Source organism: Haliotis rubra, unplaced genomic scaffold (genome assembly GCF_003918875.1).
Source record: "Haliotis rubra isolate DU_JTF1 unplaced genomic scaffold, ASM391887v1 Scf704, whole genome shotgun sequence".
Taxonomy (NCBI): Eukaryota; Metazoa; Mollusca; class Gastropoda; order Lepetellida; family Haliotidae; genus Haliotis; species Haliotis rubra.
The window spans coordinates 422,233-440,391 of record NW_025767418.1 but is presented as its reverse complement, the minus strand read 5'-3'; the positions used below and the strand labels follow the sequence as shown (position 1 = coordinate 440,391).

The 18,159-nt window shown below is 39.7% G+C and overlaps 1 protein-coding gene across 1 annotated transcript in view; it reads right to left on the bottom strand.

Annotated features, from left to right (window-relative positions):
- Positions 1 to 2,964: 2,964 nt before the first annotated feature.
- Positions 2,965 to 18,159, bottom strand: part of LOC124258965 (A disintegrin and metalloproteinase with thrombospondin motifs adt-2-like) — a 44,998-nt gene continuing 29,803 nt past the window's right edge. Inside the window, exons 2-6 of the mRNA XM_046693033.1 lie at positions 6,188 to 6,406; positions 5,157 to 5,429; positions 4,397 to 4,603; positions 3,889 to 3,961; positions 2,965 to 3,358 (exon numbers count right to left, since the gene is read on the bottom strand). Of these exons, the coding sequence (XP_046548989.1) occupies positions 3,148 to 3,358; positions 3,889 to 3,961; positions 4,397 to 4,603; positions 5,157 to 5,429; positions 6,188 to 6,406 (983 nt within the window). The 3' untranslated portion in view covers positions 2,965 to 3,147. The remainder of the gene's footprint in view (positions 3,359 to 3,888; positions 3,962 to 4,396; positions 4,604 to 5,156; positions 5,430 to 6,187; positions 6,407 to 18,159) is intronic.

The following is an 18,159-nucleotide window of genomic DNA, read 5'->3' as shown; positions in this document are numbered from 1 at the left end:
CATATCTATCGAAACAAGGAAGTACTATATACAAGGAGAGTCTGTCGTTAACCTCTTACTTACAACATGATGATATAAACTATCTGTGAATATTTGTGTGACGTACACTGTAATACCTATCGCTGAAGCAATATTAAATCCTCAACTCAAACAGCAAGGCAAAGTAATTCAAATGTCGTATGCTATAACTCGTTTCTATGACAATACCATTCCAAACCGATTGCTAAGTTCGACTATTGTCAACGGGCTGTGGGGTAACTGTGATGAGTCTACGTATGTCAGTGACATATGGTCATGCTTTCAACATGGATTCGGGGGACTGAATACGCTAATACTCTTTTGGATATCCCTATTTGAATTACTATACAGCTACACGGAGAATCAGCTATCGAGAACTGTGGCTAAGAACAGTTCATATGTATGGGTGAAGAGGGGCGTTGGGTAGCCTAGTGGTTAAAGCGTTGGCTCGTCACGCCGAAGACCCGGGTTCGAATCCCCACATGGGTACAATGTGTGAAGCCCATTTCTGGTGTCCCCCGCCGTGATATTGCTGGAATATTGCTAAAAGCGGCGTAAAACCAAACTCAGTCAGTCAGTCAGTATGGGTGAAGATCCGGGTAAGAATTGGTCTTCAGCCAACAATGCTTGTTGTTACAGGTGACTAACGGAATCGGGTGGTCAGGCTCGCTGATTTGGTAGAAGTGGACACAGGGCTATAGTACAAAGTCAGATAACGAAAATGCCATGCAATCACAATGTGTACAGTTTTCTATATGCAAGAACAGGGTGGATATTCATACCAAGTTTGCAAATGTTACTTGTATTATTAGTTTTCATTAACAGAGCAGGACAGAAAGAGAACGAGTGTTATGGACAGTGTTGCAAATACCGTTATCTTTACTTTTACGCAAACTGTTGTGGCACTCAGCAATATTACAGCCACGTGGCGGCGGTCTGCAAATAATCGAGTCGTGACCCATCGAGTGATCAACAGCATGAGCATCAATCTATGCAATTGGGATACGACCACCCAATCCGGTTAGTCGACTTTTATGACAAGCATGGGTTGCTGAAGGCCAATTCAAACCCGGATCCACATCTAAGCATCGTCCAAATACATGCTCTCACTTCCTCTCCAGATACAGCTGTAGTCTAGCAAACATCGTATTTGTTCTCATTTTAGCGTAGCTTAGATGAAAACAAACTGAGATGAATAATCCTAAACTATGTTTTGTTCTGAAACAATATCACCGTCTGTACTGTCAAACAAGCCAACATATCATACCTATATAAGCTGCCTGTGTTGTCCATACATCTGTGATTCCCGAACAAATGAGACAATCCACGTGTTTAAGGAATAAAAGTAGTTTAATCCTGAGAAATGTATGCATAATAATAGTTGATAAAAATGAAACACAAATAACCAAAACTATTGTTAACAGTGCCCCTCAGATACTGTTCTCGTCTACATAAACGGAAACTATTAAAACTGAGATGTTATACGATACACTTTTAATGAATTGGCACGTGTAACATAGATTAATATCGATGGTGAATTGTGAATAGCTTATACGACACATTTCAAAGTCACATATCAAAGTCACATTTCAAAGCAAATTTAAAGTAAATGAAAATCAAAACATCCTGCAAATATAAAGAGATATATACAATAAATGTAAACCAGTATTACAACGTGGTGATGTATAAATCATATAGGGATATAAATTGTAGCAAGTTGAATACAAAGTCAAATAGACTAACTGAAAATTGGAATTGTCACTGACGTTTTTGTAAAAAAATCATTAATTATGTAACAAGTAAGCAAGATTAACAACATAACAAATCTAAAAGAAAAATGATCAATCGAGTATACAAAGACATCTCAAAAACAAATAACACATACCGAAACGAAGCTGAAAATATGGATGTTCTCATAATGTTTTAACAATAGTATGTTACGAGTCAATCGATCACCCCACCATATTTTCATTACCTTTATTACTCGTGTTTAAATTTGATGCTGCAACGACTATCAGGTTTATTTCGTCTTACTTAAACGTTTATTGAGTTTAACTTTAGAATGTTTTTGGACTGCTACGGCGGTAGGGTAGCCTAGTGGTTAAAGCGTTTGCTCGTGATGCTAAAGATCCGAGTTCGATTTCCGCACATGTTTGCAATGTGTAAGGCTAATATCTGGTGTACCACGCCGTGATATTGCTTCAATATTGCTAAAAGCGGCGTAAATCCATACTCACTCACTCACCCCTTCCTGGCTGTGGTCTCGCTTTTGCAAGCACTCCACAAAGGATAATGACAGGACAGCCAGACACCGGGATCGGCTTCACCGGTTTTGCTTGCAGCCAAAGATAACAGTTTTGAAGCTTTTCCGAGTTAAAAACAGATCAACCTGTTTTTGTTTTGTTCTTCACTTGTACCTCTATTTTGTAATCATGTTATTAAAACGTGAATTGAGCAGGGCAGTCTAAACACACACACACACACACACACACACAAAAACAACAACACAAAAACACACACAAACACACACACAGTTGCACAAACCAGAGTAGCCTCCCTTAAAAAAAGACTATTCACATCGCAACTACCCGCAAATAACAATGTTTGTTCCTAACAATGGATATTTATCGTCCCAAAGCATTCTGGACAGCTAACCTTCATCTATAAACTTATAGTATTTGCTTTCCACGAGGTTCAGTGTTAAGAAAGTTCCACAATAATTATATTTAACAGCCAAACTTTCTCTTGGTACTATTATCTCATCCAAAACGAACACATAACAAACACATTGACATAACACTTGAGGCGAAGAAGGATTCCCACGTGAGCACTATGAAAGAAGCTCATTCTGGCTACTTCATGCCAAAATGTGTCTCAAGATACAGTCGGAATTGTACAGCACATCCTGCTTATAGCAGAGATTTCTTATGGAAAATGTTCTGCCGCGTGTTCACTCAACAATAGTCAAGCTATATGGCGGCGTTCTGTAGTTAATCGCATCTGGACCAGTGATCAACATCATGAGCATCGATGTAAACAATTTGGGATACGATGATTTGGAGGTCGTCGGTGCACTTTGAGCAACACTCCAGCTATATGTCACGGCAGGGGACACCCAGAATGGGCGCATTACATAAACAGATCTTGTGGGTTTTCATACACGGGCTCACATGCAAGATTGTCATAGCATGAATTCTGGGTGACGTTACGAACTACGTCTCTCCGATCAGCTTGTAGACTGGTATAGTTGTCCATTTCAGCTGGACTGTTGACATCACATGACCCCTGCTGGTCTGGTGGCCCCCTGCACTTCCTGTTCCTGATGCAATAAGCAGCAGTCCTAAAAAAAGAATATTCGTATTATCTAAAGCAGCATCTCTTATATTTTACTTTACATTGAGATATTGCCTTGTATTGTCTTTTCGTCAGTAGGACGCTCTGTATCTGTATTTGTAGACTTGGAGGCTTTGTCTGGATTGAAATCAGTTGTGAGGTTTTGCGTTAACTACAGCGTCTGGCGCAGCTGACTTTATGTATATCAGTCAATAAACAAGGCTTACGATTACGATTTAGTCGAAATCGTACAATAGACATACATATTTCTTATGCCCGTGGGATCTTTTGAAGTTTTTTTTGCATTGTTAGATTCATTAAGTACATATTCGAATTGAATAATATTAAGTCAGATGGGTACATGGGAACAATGTGTGGAGCCCACTCCCTCCCTGAGCCCTCCCCCTTCTCTCGTCCTCCCTCCCTCACTCACACACATGACAGTAGTGTCGGAACATAGTCGGAATCGTACAATGGAGATATACTTTTCACTCACTCACTCACTCGGAAAGGTACACATGTCAGAATCATACCTACCAGACAAGCGACGTGAAGACAACGGATACGACAGAGGCAATGATGGTGTACATAAAGTGAAGTTGGGTTGAATCTGAAACTGGTAACCAATATATACATCGCATTAAATAATATGCCACTACATCCTCAAGTATACAGTGTTCGTCCAACATCAAAATGCCTTTCAGGAACTTCAGATGATCTATGTTGACTCTGTTCTGGACTGGTAGTACGGAACATATATGGTATATACAAATACTGTGTCCGACGCGACAGTTGTGCCATCTGAGTGAGTGAGTATGGTTTTATGCCACTTGTAGCAATATTCCAGCAATAAAACCGCAAGGGAAACGTGAAATGGGCTTCACGCATTGTATGTATGTGGGGAATTGAACCCTGGTCTTCAGCGTGACAAGCGGACGCTTTAACCATTAGGCTACCCCACCACCCCTTATACCATCTGACACGACCATGATAAGAGTGACGGCGTTCATCGTTATTATATTAAACTGTTTCACAGTTGACTTACCTTTCACTATAAACAGGTCACATTGTTTCACGTCGACAGTTCCATGTCCCTCTCGCTTACACTGGGCGTAACACTCGTTCTCCTTCTGTCCCACACGACAGCAGAGGGATCTCCTTCTCGTTACCTCCCCGTTCTTGGAGTCATTGCAAGATCCCCACCGTCCCCACATCCCCCAGGTGCATTTTGTACAGTTGCCATCAGTTACCTCTGAAATGAAATTAGAAAGGTTTCATTCAAAATTCTATAAATAAAAAGCCATAATGAAGGGATACGAATTCTATTCATAGCCCTCGAGGCGAAGAAGACCTTCCACATGAGCACTATGAAAGAAGTGTATTCTGGCTGTTCCTTGCCCTTGTGTGGTTTAGGACACAGTCGGAGTTCATTCTATATCAATGACAACCAGTCGTGTACTACGTACACTTCCAAGAGTGAGTGAGATTAGTTTTACGCCGCACTCAGCAATATTCCAGATATATAGCGGCGGTCCGTCAATAATCGAATCTGGACCGGACAATTCAGTGATTAACAGTATGAGCATCGATCTGAACAATTGGGAACCGATGACATGTGTCAACCATGTCAGCATCCCTGACCACCCAATCCCGACAGTCGCCTCTTACGACAAGCATGGGTTACTGAAGACCAATTCTAACCCGGAGCTTAACGGATACACATCTAGGCTGCTCTTTGTGGCATTAACAGTATGGTCAGATGTTTGAGCCATACTCAGCAATCAACACGTAAAGAAGCATCCTACCCTCAGTGCAGCAAGATCCAGAATAGCCTTGTCCACAGTGGCAGATGCTGCTTGAGAAGCTTCCGTTGTTGAAACAAACTTCACTGCAGTTCTCGGTTTGAACTGAGTCGTTCTCCGACAACCGGCAGTCAAACAGACAGTCCTTATTGGATTGGCCTTTACAGCAGCAAGGTGACCGTGGCCTTGACCTTTGTCCTCCTCCACACGTCTGGCTACAACTGCTCCATGGTTGCCAGTTGTTCCAGGAACAAAGTTGACAAGTCTGACTCTGGTCTATGTGAAGATAGTATATTCTTGGAATTGATATATTTCATTTGTTATTGGTTTACAACAACGTCATGCAGCTGTAATACTGCTGAAACAAATATATGCTCAAAACATAGTCACAATTGCATATTCGAGATTTCTTATCGACGTGGAACGGGTTTTGTCGTTTCATTTAATGCACTGATTACGTTTGTCAATATTCCCATACTATTGTTAATGTCATTATTGTGTGTTGTCCAGACCAAGTGAGCGACCCCGATCCTATTTTAGTCGACTCTTACGACAAGCATGGGACCTCGCATATTAGAGACGGAAGGGGTAAACTGTAAGCAAATTGTACAAATTGACGCGAGATGTTGAATTGTAGCAGGAACGTGCTTGACTGTGGTAAACTTTTGATCACTGCTATACCATTTCTCTCGCACTGTCTACTACATATTTCCTTTGCAGTGTGGCTTTCTGGTAGGTTTCGACTAAATGTTCATTTAGATCGTGACCATGTACATCTCACAGTTCTCACTTACAACACACTGACTAGATGGTATTTACCTCTCACTGTCTGACGGTCTTTGCATTAACTTGTTTAAAAGGCATTTAGAACTTGGAACACCAAAAGAAGATAACAATGCATGGACAAACAACCTTGAATTATTGTTAACATAAAGGTTTCAACAAACCAACAATTCGACTTGATATGACAAACGCTCAGGATGTAAAGTAACCCTGACAGTATAACTGTGTCAGTCTATGGCCCTACTCCTTACCATTCCTGGTGCACTGTTTAGTGCAGACTCTCTCGTCAGTACTGTTGTCCCGGAAGTTGCAATCCTCTATACGCTCAGAAAAGCTCAACCCTTTTCGACCACAAGGAAATCTTTTCCTGATTCGTGTTCCACAGCCACAGTCTGTGCTGCAGTCTCCCCATGACAACCAGTTCATCCACGTGCAGTGTCGGGCACAGCCACCAGACACAGCCGTCTCGTCTGTAAACATGTCATGAAATAAACAGGTATACAACTTTTACAGCTCTGCTTACACTTTTTAGCATTGCCATAGAGCAAACCTTTTCAATACGTTTCTTTTAAACTTTCAAACAAATTACTGTTCTTCCATTACACTTTAAACTTTTGGTGGGTGCTAAAGGACGTTTGTTAGGGGTATACTTTGTTTCGCTACTACAACACAGATAAGACAGTTTTATGGGTCTAGAGTTATGGTATGAACTATTCTAAACATTATATGATTGTTTACTTTTAATTGGATTATCATTGTTGATATTCTACATCAAACTAAGCAGGTAACGTGATTACTGTTTGGATGTATTTTCACTGTGCTTCTGTACTGTCTGTACTTTAAATAATGAATGAAACGCAGAAACTGTTAATCACTTTTGCATCTATTAATATAGCTCTGTGTAATAGTATAGAAACATTTCACCAGTACTTTTGCTCAATTTTATATAGATATGGTGGTGTTACGGTAACGTAGATTACAAGATTTGTATTCAAGTTGTATAATGGCCAAGTTTTGTTGTTTATCAAAATAGAATACAGATAAAACGTATGTGAAATATATTTCCAGTAACACTTCGTTAAAAAGCATATGTATAGTAAGTTGATGATCAATTTATACAAATTAGTTTACGTTCATTTCAGTAACGTAGATTACAATGACAGTTATGTTTATTACAAAGTTATGATCAACAGCGGCATTGTTAATATGATTATTCTGCGTGACTTACCACAACTACATCATTGGCATTTCATCTAAAACAAACAGATGCCGACTGGCACACATAATAAACGTAATGTTGCAAATCATTCATTGAAAATACATGTTTGTAATAAGCAGGACTTGGTGACATGAGAAACAAACTTCATGGTAAATCGAAAACCTGATTGTTACCCTATAACTCTCACCTCGTTCACAACAAATTCCATATCTGAGAGGACAGTGACAGTAGCCATCAATGTAGCTTCCACCATTGGGGCAGTGTGTCGCACATGGCTCTGTCTCCACAGACGTGTTGGGTCGGTGGCATTTACCGATACAGTCTGGAACATGAACTCCACAGCACATCTTCCGTGTTCTAGTTCTCAGCCCAGCACATGTTCTGTTACAGGAGCTCCACACACCCCAAGACTCCCACTCACAGGCCTGAAGCCCGGGTTCACACACACAGTACACCACCAGAGGCAGCACCACGGAGATGCACACCTTCACCAGACCCATCTCAGGACATATATCTTAAGGAAAAAGGTGGAAACGTTTTGTCGAAGACATACAATAATGATATAAAGTTAATACTAATGTTATGCTGGTTATTTGGGTATACATGTATTATATATTCACAGATCTATTAGTATAGATCTTAGATATCGATAATTGATAAATAAATATCGATCAATTACAGAGAATATCGGAGACGTAACTATGAGTACTGGTAAGTGGTGACATGTTTTTCCATGGATTATTCGCAAAACATCATCCTGAGCATAATATAGAGGCAGACCACGGTGGTGGAATAGGGCTGGCTTTTCGATGATCGATAATCGGAAATATCGTCAATAGTGGTACTTATTGGTGGTACTCAGTCCACCACCGTGGACAAATAATCAATGTTAATAACATCCTAACTGTTAAAGAAACAATGACAACATTAAGGTATTGTCATCAATGATAAGGAATATAAACTGGATCAATACGCTGATGATACTGAAATATTTCTTGATGGAACTGAGGACAGTTTATATTTTGCTATCGACCCAATTAATGCATTTTATAAAATGTCAGGTTCGAAAATAAATTTAGATAAATCAAAAGCAATCTGGATTGGATCAAAAGCTAAATCTACTAATAAAATATGTAATGACCTGAAAATTGAATGGGTAACTGGTGAATTTGATGTACTAGGTATTGAATTTGAACCTATGCGTAATCAACACTAGAAAGAGACTGGAAGAAATTAATAGACTCTTAGCATTTTGGAGAAAAAGACATTCAACACTCATTGATAAAATAACAGTAATAAAAACCCTAGCAATCTCTACAAACTAGTTCATATTTTCAATTCTTTGCCCAACTCACCAGCAGAATTTATTACTTCGCTTGAAAAACTATTTTTAAATCCATTTGAATGATAAAAATGATAAAATAAACAGGAGTTTATTAAAAAATATATATGAAGAAGGAGGAATGAGAATGATTGATACAAGTAGATTTATTGATGCTTTGAAAATATCAACCTTAAGATTATGTTTTAAATAATGTGAAAATAAAAACCCATGCAATGTACCTTTCAAAGATATATTTAATTTTTGAGCAAATTCTGATACTTTTACTGAGATTGAAAACCCTTTTTGGCATGATGTGTTAAAAACATGGAAATTATTTCAAAAACAACATTATGTTGACCCAAATAACATTAATGAAATTCCATTCCAACCACTATGGTTCAATCACAACTTCTAAAACTCTACATATTTCATGAAGAAATGGGCAGAGAAAGAGATTATGAATATTAGGGATATATACTGAGTCAAAAAAGAAACTTCACATTCTTTCTTCAGGGCACTATAAAAGAACAAGAGATGGTAAGATGGTTAAATTGTTATTATGTCATTGCTGAGATCTGTGTGATGTACTCGATACACTGACAGTGCCATAATCAGTTCCATTAGGCTACACCGCCCTTCCAAAACATATGTAAACAGAATGTCAAGTCACAAGAATAAAAATGCGAAATTTCTCTGTTCAGTATCGTGAATGGCCACCCCGCGCATTCACCACTGCCAAACACCGTCTCCTCATCGACTGCCTGATGCTTGTGAACACGTGGTTGGGGATTCTGTGCCATTGCTCTTGCAAGTTCCTGCAAATTCTGAGGTTGGTTCCTAAGACCATGAAGCCTTTGCCCAAGTGCATCCCAAACGTGCTCTATTGGATTAAGGTCAGGGTCAGTCCATGACGTTGATTCCAGCGTTTTGAAGGAAATTTCGTGTCAACGTCGCTGTATGCGGCCGAGCATTATCATGCTGGAACTGTAGACCTGGGCCTTGTGCCGCTATGAAAGGAACGAGTTCAGGAGTGAGCACCTGGTCGCGGTAAGCAGCAGCTGTGAGGTTTCCACGGATGACCAGAAGTCGGGAACGGTTGTTCCCACAGAAAGCACCCCACACCAGGAAACTTTCGCCCCCGAATCTGTCGACTTCCTGTACACAACAATCTATGCCAACCGTCCGCTAATCTGAGGGTAAACCTGGATTCATCGCTAAAGACGACTCGATTCCAGTCGCTCTGGGTCCATCGGAGGTGACGTTGGGCCCACAGCAGACGTTGGCGTTGACGAAACGGCGTCAATATTGGCCCACGATATGGACGTCGAGAATGGCGATTGGCAGCCCGCAACCGATTTCGAATGGTCTGTGAGGACAGTCGACCTCTAAACATCTCAGCCCTGGTTCGTGTAGCCGGCAGAAATCTGTCACGTAGGTGACGTAGGACGATTTGACGACCCGACCTTGGGCGATCAGAAGTGGTGCCAGTTTGTTGTAGACGACATCGTAAGTCATACACAGTACGACGGCTGCATCCCATTGCTCTTGCAACGTCAATACCTGATCTTCCGCTTGCAACATGCCAACGGCACGTTCACGTTGCACATGTGACAATCGTGGCATTTCAAGTATCGTTAGAACTGTGGTTTAAAAGGTGTCTTTTCAATTCTTGAAGCCAATGTGAAACCCTGCATATGAAGAAAACTTCGATGCAAAGATCACGTGATCGACTGTATATATGTGATGAGTATGGATTACTATCAATAGAATCTTTAAAATAAAAGTATCATATCAAAGGTACTTTTTTAGTTTCAGATATTTACAGAACATATTACCTGAATCTTGGAAACATACTTTAAAGCATTGTCTCTCTATTCCAGTCAGTAATTTGAATGTTAACCAGATAAATTTAGTAAAAGCATCAAAAGGCTGCAGAATTATTTATGATAAACCTATTTGAATTGATAAATATCCAAACATTTGTAATAAATGGCAACTTTTATTTCCTGAAACTGACTTTGATTGGAAAAATATATTTACAGTATATAGAAAGGGATTGCAAGATACAAAGCTTATAGACTTTCAATATAGATTTCTACAAGGCATTATTTACACAAAAAAGGAATTGGTTAAAATGAAAAAAGTTGACAACAGTTTGTGTTGTTTTTGCAAAGATGTAAGTGAGAGTGTGTGTCACGTGTACTGGGAATGTCAGGAGACTCAAACCTTTTGGATAAACCTACAAATTTGGCTTAACAATTTTTATCCACATTCACTGAAATTATCAAAAAACATGATTTGACTACTAAATCACATAATCATTGCTTCGAAGAGACATATTCACTTATGCAATATTAAACATATGCTTCCAAATCTAACTTTACATATATAAACTCTAAAAGAAATATTCTTTGTGGAAAATCATATATCAACAAAAAATAAAAAAATAAATAATTTCCATCATAAATGGAGCCTTCTCTCCCCAGTACTTAGATGACTCAAACTGTATTGATTTGTACCTGACATTATCCATACATTACCTATTTAATGAAGTATGCATGTTTATAAAAATATTATATATATAATATCTCACCTGTACATCATGTAGCCATATTACTTTAAGCCGTATGTAATACGGTTTTGTATATCTGTAATATTTTAATCTTGGGAACCAATAAAAAATAATAAAATACCAAAAACATCCTAACTGTTTAATCGGCATTCTACAAGTTAGTGAGTAAATAAGGAAACACGCAGTTTTATGGATAATAACTTCTTGTAATAATAATAATGACCATTTATAAAGCACCTGTTTCCATGCACTTGTGTATGCTCAAAGCGGTTACGCATTATTACCCCGGATAAGCCAAGCTGCCAGAAGGTTAACCGTCGTATGACTTATCTCACCGGGTACTCATTCACTTTTGGGTGAACAGAGGCAGTTCATGAACAAACCCCTTTGCTTAAGGTGAGACCACATTTGTCACGTGTGCTTTGTTGTGGGGCAGGAATGAAGTCCTAGAAACTCTCAGCAGCCAAACACGATCACCCATCCAAAGACTGTCCGCGACCAACGTTGCTTAACTTCAACTGATTTGCGATCTAGGCTCTATGCACAAAACCACACACGACCTTTTATTTCTTTTGCATTTCAATGACCGGCGTTCTGTAGCTGATCCTGTACCTTTATCAACCTAAGGTGTAAGAATATACACGCGATTGCGCCAATAGAAGTCTCTCATAACAAGGGCGGCAACTGGCCTTGTTGATTGAATCCCCCTTACACTTAATCGATTCCTGACAGTTTGGTCGGATATTCTTCTCAAATAGGGATGGGGTGTGCAGTCTTCACGGCTATGGCAAGACTTTTGTTGACATGAGTCCCATCCGGAATTCGAACACACATCCTCAGATTCAGGCACCAAATCGCTAACACACAAAGTCAGCCATCAAACCCACTTAGCCACGGCGGCTTCCACAAAATGGATGTCGGACAACTGGTAGTCTAGACTGCGGACTTTCTGTACCCCTCTGATAAGCGTCTGATAATTGGCACGACTCCCACAGCCGAAAGCTATGAATACACAATGCCATTTAGAAAGTGGTCAAATGTAACATAATGTTACATTTGGGATTACACGTTCTTAGTAAAGTACAAATTCTAGTACTTTTGTTGGCTCGAGTCCCATCCGAGATTCGAACCCACACCCTCAGAGTCAGGCAGCTAATAGTGTGTTGGCGATTAGATGCCAGACTCTGAGGATCAGGGTGTGGGTTAAAATTGCCCCGTTTTGGCACTGCAGCTGTTTAAAATTACGCAAGGATGACCTTTTGTAAAGTAATAGTACATTTGTATTGTTTTTGCCGCAGCTACATGAGTAAAAAAATTCTCAAATCACCTATGCGTTTCTTTTTTTGAAGAGTGTACATGGTAACGTCGCTCTGTGCATTAAACGACAAGGTTTTGTTTCCTTGTTTAATAAGATCCATATCTATATTTTGTCAGTGTGTTTGTTTGTTTGTTTAACGCACTCAGCAATATTCCAGCAGTTTGGACCATATAATCCGGTGATCAACATCATGAGCATCTAACTACGCAATTGGAATACGATGACATGTGCCACCGACCCCGTTAGTTGCCTCTTATGACAAGCATGGATTGCTGAAGACCAATTCTAATCCGAATCTCCAGGGGGGTGGATGTTGTCAGATGAAGCGAGGATTTACAATGTAGATATAACACGAAGGTATATGCTCCTAGTTTTCAGGACCCTTTTCGGCACTATTCCCATTATCTTGGATGCTATACATCCATACTTCGGATGTATGTATGTCTCTCTGTGTGTTGTGTGTCTCTGTGTGTGTGGAAGGGGTGTGGGTGTGTGGATATGGGTGTGTAGGTGGGGTGGGGTGGAGGGATGTGGGGGGTGGAGGGTGGGGAGTGTGTGTATGTGTGGGGTCGGTGTGGGGAAATGGGTGTGTGTGTGTGGGGATATTGGTATGCGTGTGGGTCTCGAATGTGTGTGTATGTGTGGTCGTGTGTGTGTCTTTGTGGGGTGGTTGTGTTGATATGGGTGTGGCTGTGGGTGGGTGTATGCGTGTCGGGGGATGTGGTGGGTGGGTGGGTGTTCGTATGGGGTCGGGAGTGTATGGGGGATGTTGTGGGATGCGTAGGGGAGTGGTGCTTGTCGGGTGCGTATGGGGATTTGTGGGGTATATATGTGTGTTTGTGTGTGTGTGATGAGAATTCTTGTCTCTGTGTCAGTGTGTGTGAGTGTATATGTGTGCACGCGCGTGCGTGCGTGTGTGTATATGTATGTGTTTGTCTCTCTCTCTGTCTCTGCGTGCTTGCGTGTATGTGTGCGTGTGCTGTTGCTGGACAAATGCTGATTTTACAATGAATGCTAACCCACCGAGATACAATCCTTCACGGTGTTGCCTGTACGCGGCAAATCACTGACAAGTCGGCCATGTGTTTGACACGTTGCGCAATCCGGAAACCCTCGAGCTACATATGCCGCTCGTGATTGATGTCGAGACTTACAATGTGCGTTGTCAATCATACAGGTAAACAAGTAACACTGAATGAATTAAGCGACGTATTGTCTAACTAGGGAAAGGTTGTCCCAATGTTGGAGACCCAAGGCATGATCTGGCCATGCTTACAGAATTAGCTTTCATAATCTCATCAGTTAAACGACATGCATGTTTTACAGTATTACGTCTATATCCGTACAGTGTAATTATAAACGGTTTTCGAGAGCACGTGTTAGCATCATTTAGCATCATGACAATGGTCACAGTTTTTATTACTATGGACATGTTTGTATGGCTTGATTTATTCTGTATTGAACAATTGACTGTCACTCCAAGTAAGATTGACTAGATGGGTACAATGTCTGAAGCCGACTCACTCACTCAATCACTCTTCATGTGTCTCACATGTACAATGATAACTTGAAAACTTAAAAGTAGTGGTGTGACGAGTCTTCGATACGCATCGATGCATCGATCCATGGGCCGCCGATAAAGTGAATCGATACAAAGTTTTACGTTGTCGTATATCCCGATACGATACTTCAAATGGGACACGATACATCGATGTTTTACTTTGAATATTGCCTAATAGCGATATCTGTCACTTTTGTTTGATGATTATTATTTTATTAACTTTCACAAAGTCCGTGTATAAACTTATTATCTCATTTCTCAATGAACATTAAAAAACCGCTGGCGGAATTTGACGAATTTTAAAATAGTTTTGTTTTTATCTTAATGTGTTTTACAGTTGGTGTTAGACTTAAAGATTTTAATATCGTGATACGTATCGTATCGCCACCCTTGTATCGGGATTCGTATCGTATTGCAGCTTAAGTGCAAGATACTTTGGCAATATATCGAGGTGACTAAAATGTTAGTATCGTGATGTATCGTATCGCAGGTTGTATGCCAATACCAGCACTACTTTAAACGTGTTCAAACCATAAGTCCTACTCGTGATCAATTGTTTTCTCCATTGCAATCATAGAGATGTAGATACAAAAGACGATGACAAACGTGTTGATTTTAGGATTAGCGTCATGAAACATGTTCATGCTCTGATATAGAGCGCAATTGAAAAGGTAGGCAGAAATCGTGAGGTAAAACTTACGTGGATGGCAGTTGGCAAGTCTGCTGGACGTGGTCCAGTGAGTTCAAACCATGTAAACTAGACTGTTTATTCAAAGACTGTAATACAACTTAAATGATTAACGCTCAATCTTTCTTCCCCAGAATGTATTTTACTTGTTGATATAATATAATGTCGATGTTATTATGTCAATAAAGGAATTTTTTGTGAATCAATCGTTCGTCTTTGTTCACTGGGTTATCATGACCCAAATACTAGTAATAACGATATCGAGTGCAAAGGACAATATAGTAATGCGAGATTTATTAATGCGCTTCATATATAGTCGCATTTTTCGCATTAATAAGTAGCTCGCATTATTTTATTGATTTACAGTATGTATTTAGCGGACAGATCAATTTCTGTTTGTATTGTCCAATTCTAATAGGAATTTTCGATCTTATCTTTTTTGCGACAATATCCGCCATTTCTTTGTCTGGGACAAATAATCCGAAGAGGAACTTATCTACTTTTAAATGATAAATTTAACAAGGGTGAAGACATTGATGGAACCAAATAGGGCAGCTGTGAGACAAGATGACGGATGTAAATGAACCTGGATCTCACCGCGCGAATACATTAATCAATGTTCACGAAAACACAACTGACGTCAGGAGAGCCTTTGATCAATCTGTGTCAGATCCGTCAGTGACATAACTGCCCTCTGGTCATCGAAACAAACGCCATTGTCCAGCCCGGGCGCTATAAATGTTAAACATGGGCTCAGGGTTGTATTGGAGTCTGTCACATATCACCATGAGGGTCACTGAAACACTGGTCGTCATTTTGGGGCTTGCCTTGTGCAGCTGTATGGGTCAAGGTCAAACACGGCAACAGGTACAGAGCTTTATGTATTTCAATAATTTGCTATCCTTTCACTTCGGAAATGACTCACAAGCCTCAACCACTTGAGTCCGTCCTATCAGGAACCTTGGCAGAGTTGATTATTGTATGTGCTTGTGTGTTTCAAGGAGCTATTTTTGTATCAGAGGTTTCCATCGGAGATATCTGCACACAAACGTGTAGGGATTACGGTGTGGAATTGCCACCGCCGAGAAATAACTTCCCCACTGCCATTTTTAACCAAAATGAAATCAATTGAATGAAGTGCGTGCGTGTATGTATGTATGTATGTATATATGTATGTATGTATGTATGTATGTATGTATTTATGTATGTATGTATGTATGTATGTATGTATGTATGTATGTATGTATGTATGTATGTATGTATGTATGTATGTATGTATGTATGTATGTATGTATGTATGTATGTATGTATGTATGTATGTATGTATGTGTATTTATGCGAATGCGTGTGTATGTGACACTCTTGGTCGGTAATTATCACAATGTATCTGGTATCTCAGGGTACGGGGGATGAAAGGAATGACAGTTCTATTCTTTCAATGAACATATTATTTTATTTGAATATTATGTATGGAGGGTATATACAAATGTAAATTAATATGAAACATCCACAAATGACTTGTCTGTGTATTTGCAGCGACGCCGGGCACAGGTTTTAAGGAGCAGATGGTCACGTGACCTAGACATCAACGTAACTGTTAAAGAAGCGGCCGCCATTTTGAAATCCAAACAGAGAATATTCTTCCGATCCTCTGACAGACGGCTGACGGCGTTCAACATCACCCGATCCTACTCCTACATCGACTACAGCAGTGTGAGTACATCAGGGGCCTTAGGCGGTTGGCTAGTTTGTTGTTCAACGCCACACTCAACAGTATTCCAGCTATATAACGGCGGTCTTTAAAAAAATCGAGTCTGGACCAGACAATCCAGTGATCAGCAGTATGAACATCGATCTACGCAATTGGGATACGATGACATGTCAGCGAACCTGACCACCCGATCTCGTTAGCCGCCTCTTAGACAAGCATGGGTTGCTGAAGATCAATTGTAACCCGGATCTTCACGACTGGTCCTTAGTCACAATTGATCACACTGTGGTTGTTGTTGTTTTGTTGTTGTTGTTTTTTGTGTGTGTTTTTTTTTTTGTTTGTTGTTGTTTTTTTTTTGGGGGGGGGGTTCGCTACGCGTCACTCTTGTGTTTTAATGTTAAAAATATTTCAGGTATACTAACGAGTTAAAAGGGATATAAAAATGTTATATGTTAAACAGTAATACGGTCTGATGTACGTATCTTTGTAGCAGTGTCACCCGAGCCGGTAGGCGAGGAGTAACACTGCTACAAAACGGCGTACATCAGACCGCATTACCCGAGGATGAAGTTTACGACTTATTTATCTTACCGCCATGTAAAGTGTACAAAATATCATTGTATTTTATTTTGAAGATCGATAAGCTCGCTTCCGACGATATGGCATGTAAACAAAATGGCGTCTGCCTCTCGACTGGATTTTTAAAATCAGTCAAACATTCTGACAAGCGTAAAACTGCTATAAAAATGGTTAATTATGTTTAAGTTTAGTGTGCAAACGATGCAATGTATAAAATGATTTAAATAAAACAATGAAAGTCGGTAAAATAAATGTGTACATAGTGAACTCAAAAACAGCTAATCGAACGGTTTTCGAATTCAGTGCACTGCGTGCGTCATATTATGACGTCATACGATTGTTAGCGATATAGCTTCTCGGCGGAGAGTTTGGCGGTTACCTTGGCAGCGGGTAATAATTCTCCCAGTTGTCACCCTCCTGGGAGAGGTAACGCGGAAACTTTTTTTTTTAATTGTCATTGACCAATGAAATTAAAGTATTTTACATGAAGGTAAGATAAAGAGTCAGGGAATACAGTGACACAGCGTGCGGGAACGAAATAGTAACACGTCAAGAGTACGGCGGTTTAAATCTGTCTCAAAACAAGATAAAATCATACACAGATTGAAGAAGTTTTGTATCAGTTTCTTTTTTATCTAACTTCTAAAAATGCCACTCAGAGAAGTTCTTTTTTTATGTGGATTGTCGTACAAAATCGATATCATATCCATTCAGACAATAATACTCGGTCTGTCTGATTGATAAAGGCCAAGCAAGAAAGTAGTGGAAATATATTTGACACTGATAACAACAGAGGAAGGAGATGTCGAATAAACTTTTTCTTACCTAAATCATAACGCCTAAGCCTGAGGCGAGCATGTATGACTTGTTCCATAATTAACATCAAAGTAGGAAGTTTGTTCAGACTTAATGGCTTTACTTTGTAGTTTTTAATGCTTGCTTTATTTAATTATATGTTTTTGTTACTCTCATTGAGTTTAGTATGATTTGTTTCAAAATGCACGTTTGTTTCAAAATGTTTCCTAAATGATTTATGTCCTTAGGGACTTTTTAATCTATACATCCTTTAATTTATCAGTCCGATGTGTGATGTGAACATTATTTTAGTTATATCACTACGCGTCAACCAGATGTGTGATGTGAACATTATTTTAGTACCTACGAGTGCGAAAATATCGGGATTCATATTTTTCATGCGATGCCCTAGGGAAAAATATCACTGTGTCTTAGTGATGTGACGTCATATAATAT